Here is a 3,105-nt window from a genome sequence, read left to right as displayed (position 1 = left end):
CGCGCCGGTTGCGGGCGCGGGCGCGGGCACGGCGGCGCGGGGCGCGGCGGCGCTGCACGTCGGGGATGCTGCAGATTTGGTGGTGGAGGTTTACTCGAATCTGCCCGGGGCTGTGCTGTTGCAGCAGCCAGTGCTGGTGCTGTCGCAGCTGGCAAGGGGCTCGTGGCTCCCTGGCACAAGCAGCAGCGGCGGCGGCGGCGGAAACCGCAGCCCCGTCGCGAGCGTGGGCGGCAACGGCGGCGGCGGTGCGGGCGGGCTCGTGCTCGCGGCGGCCGTGCGACGCAGTGGCGGGGTGGATGCGTGGCAGCAGCAGCAGCAGGGCGGCGGCGGCGGCGCGTTTGGCGGCCGCAACGGCGGCGGCTCGGTCGACGGGTCCCTCCCTTCGGGCGACTCGCCGCGCGCCTCCTCGTTCCACCGCTGGCAGGAGGGCGAGGAGCTGCTTTGCACCCGCCTCAAGTCCTGCAAGTCGCTCCCGTGCGGCAGTGGCAGCGGCGATGGGCGCGGCGGCGGCGGCGGCGGCATCGGCGGCTGCGGCGGCGGCGGCGGCGGCGGCGGCGAGGATCGCAGCTGCTTGGAGGGCGGCGGCGGCGGCGTTGCGGTGCGGCTGGCGCCGGGGCTGAGCCGTCTGGTTTTTGAAATCGCGCCGTCCAAGGAAGGGATGTACTCTTTGAAGCAGCTGCGGGCGCGGCTGGGGGCGGCGGAGCTGGTAGTGGGCCCGCCGGCCGCGGGGCGGCTGGCGGCGCCGGGGCACCAGGTGGGTGCAGCTGCCGGGTCGGCCCCGCACTCCGCTGCTTTCAAACGAGGGTTTACAAAATGGGTGGACGGCGCTGCGAGATCCGAAGGTCGTCGAGGGACTGCCGGGTGCCGCGTGCTGCGGGCTGCCACAAGCCAACCAGCTTGTTGCTGTGTGGGCGGCCGCCTGCCATGGGGGGTGCGGGGGAGTTGCGGGGCGCCCGCCTGGCGAGCAGCCTCCCGCCCGCAGGGCAGGCTGCTGTGAGCGCTGTTTCGCAATCCCAGTCCTACAAGCGCAGGGGCGCCTGAGTGGATGGGGAGGGGGAATTTCACCAGCGCGGCATCGTCGTTAGATGACTGTGGAGCTGTCGTTCAGCCCTTGCGACCCTCAGAGCGGCAGAATCGGCCTCGCACACCCACCCGTCGCGCCGGCGCCTGCCCTTGCCTGAGCCCCGCCGCCCGCGCCCCTCATCTATTCCAGGCCCTGCCGCTGGCGGCGCCGCCCGCAGCGGCCGCGCCGGGCGGCTCGCTGGGCGCGCTCGTGCCCTTCGTCGGATCCGTATCGTCCCACGCCGTCGTCGCCCGCGTCTCGCCCCCCGCGCCCCGCCTGTCCGCCGCCCCCGCCGCCCCCGGCGGCGCGCTGCGCTGCGGGCAGCCGCAGTGGCTGGGGCTCCTGCTGGCGCCGCTGCACGGCGCGCCGCGGCGCGCGCGGGTGCGGCTGCAGCCGGGGCGACACCTGGTTCTGCTGGGCGACCCCTCTGATGCCGCGGCGGCTGCAGACCTTCTGGCCGGCGGCGGGAGCTTCCAGGCGCGAGACCTGGTGGTGCCCACGGCGCAGCAGGTGCTGGTTCACACGCTGACTCAGCAGCACATCCCGGGCGGCGGCGGCGGCAGCAAAGAGGGAAGGGCGGAGGAGCGTCAGGGTGTCAAGCGGGGGCAGCAGCGGGCAGTGGCGGCGGGCGGCGGAGGGGCAGGCGCGGAGGGCGGCGGCGGCGGCGGGAGCGGCGGCGGCTGGGACGCGGGCCGGTGGGCGGTGATGGAGAGGGGCTGCCTCGATTTGGGGGCGGCGGCGTGCGAGCGCCCGCTGCTGGTGTGGCTGCAGGTGCTGGTGGGGACGCCCCTGGGCGAGCCGGCCACCATCCGGGTGCAGCCGCCGGCAGGCGAGAGCGGGCCGGAGGGGCGCGGCGGCGGCGGCGGCGGGGCGGGAGGCGCGGGGCCGGGGTCGGGGAGGTGGAGGGCGCCCTGGGCAGCGATGGAGCTGCACGCAGAGTACTTCGACGGTGGGTCGCGGGGCGAACAAAGAAACGGGGGCCGGCGCCAATCGTACGCTCTCCCTGAGCTGCCTTGAAGCAAATGGGTAGCGAACGTCTCGACACGCTTGTTGACGCATCTGCTTGTCCCGTGGAGCGAAAGAAAGCACGCTTGCGGCGCGGAAGCTCCCGCTTTTGGCACGCGAGGGTCTGCCGCCGACGCGCCGCGGCCGCGCCCTGCCCCGCCCCTCCGCCCGCAGGCATGTGGCGCTCACACAGCTCCTGCCTCGAAGTCCCCCTCCGCCAGCCCGTCACCGCCCGCCTCCGCGCCCACCAGCTGCCGGCCCCCGCCGCCCGCGCCGCCGCGCCCGGATCGGCGGCGCCGACGGCCGGCGCGGAGCCGCCCATCGCGCTGCACCTGCTGCTACAAGCGGACGCCGCGTGCGCTGTGGTGGTGCGGGACCTGCAGCTGTCGCCGCAGCCAGGCCTGCAGCTGCACCCCGCGTTCCCGCCGCCGCCGGCGTGGCTGCTGCCCCTCGAGCTTCCGGCCGGCGGCAGCGCGGGCGTCACGTTTGTGCTGCAGCGGGCCAGAGGTGAGTGGGCTTGCTTGACAAGCAGGTGTTTGGGCGACGGTCATCGGTCAATTGCGCCAGCTGGCGCACGAAGCTGTTTCTGTGACGACTTTGAATGCTGTCCGCGCTAGAGCCGGCGCAACCGCCAGCGACAAGCGTCGTCACACAGCTGCCGCACTCGCCCGTCAGTTGCGTCCACCCCTTGCTCACATATCGCGCCCTAGCCATTCGAATCTGTCCACTTACACGTGTGTGATTGCGCTTGCAAAGGCGTCTGCTCACCCGGAACCTTGGCCCGAACACAACCACCGCAGGCGTCGCGCCTGCATACGGCGGGGATAGCTGTGGCTCGCTCACTGTGACCTACACCCTCGCCGCGGGCCCCGAGTCGCAAGCGCAGGCGCCGGCGCTGTGCCAGCAGCTTGGCGGCGGCGTGAGCGCTGTGGCGGAGGCGCTCGGCAGCGGGGAGGGGGCCGCGGGCCTGCCGCCCCCGCCCGCGGCGCTGCCGGGAGCATCGCCAGAGGACTCACAGCAGCAGCAGGAGCAGGAGG

At 74.3% G+C, this 3,105-nt stretch overlaps 1 protein-coding gene across 1 annotated transcript in view; it reads left to right on the top strand.

Annotated features, from left to right (window-relative positions):
- Window positions 1–658: 658 nt before the first annotated feature.
- The window catches only part of MNEG_11969 (hypothetical protein), a gene marked incomplete at both ends in the record, with an annotated part of 3,348 nt that continues 901 nt past the window's right edge, over window positions 659–3,105 (top strand). The window contains 4 exons of the mRNA XM_014039560.1: window positions 659–754; window positions 1,214–2,012; window positions 2,243–2,575; window positions 2,869–2,987. Of these exons, the coding sequence (XP_013895014.1) occupies window positions 659–754; window positions 1,214–2,012; window positions 2,243–2,575; window positions 2,869–2,987 (1,347 nt within the window). The remainder of the gene's footprint in view (window positions 755–1,213; window positions 2,013–2,242; window positions 2,576–2,868; window positions 2,988–3,105) is intronic.

The sequence above is a fragment of the Monoraphidium neglectum genome, assembly GCF_000611645.1.
Source record: "Monoraphidium neglectum strain SAG 48.87 unplaced genomic scaffold scaffold02992, whole genome shotgun sequence".
Taxonomy (NCBI): Eukaryota; Viridiplantae; Chlorophyta; class Chlorophyceae; order Sphaeropleales; family Selenastraceae; genus Monoraphidium; species Monoraphidium neglectum.
The sequence above is the reverse complement of the archived record's forward strand: the minus strand, read 5'-3'. Positions and strand labels throughout refer to the sequence as shown.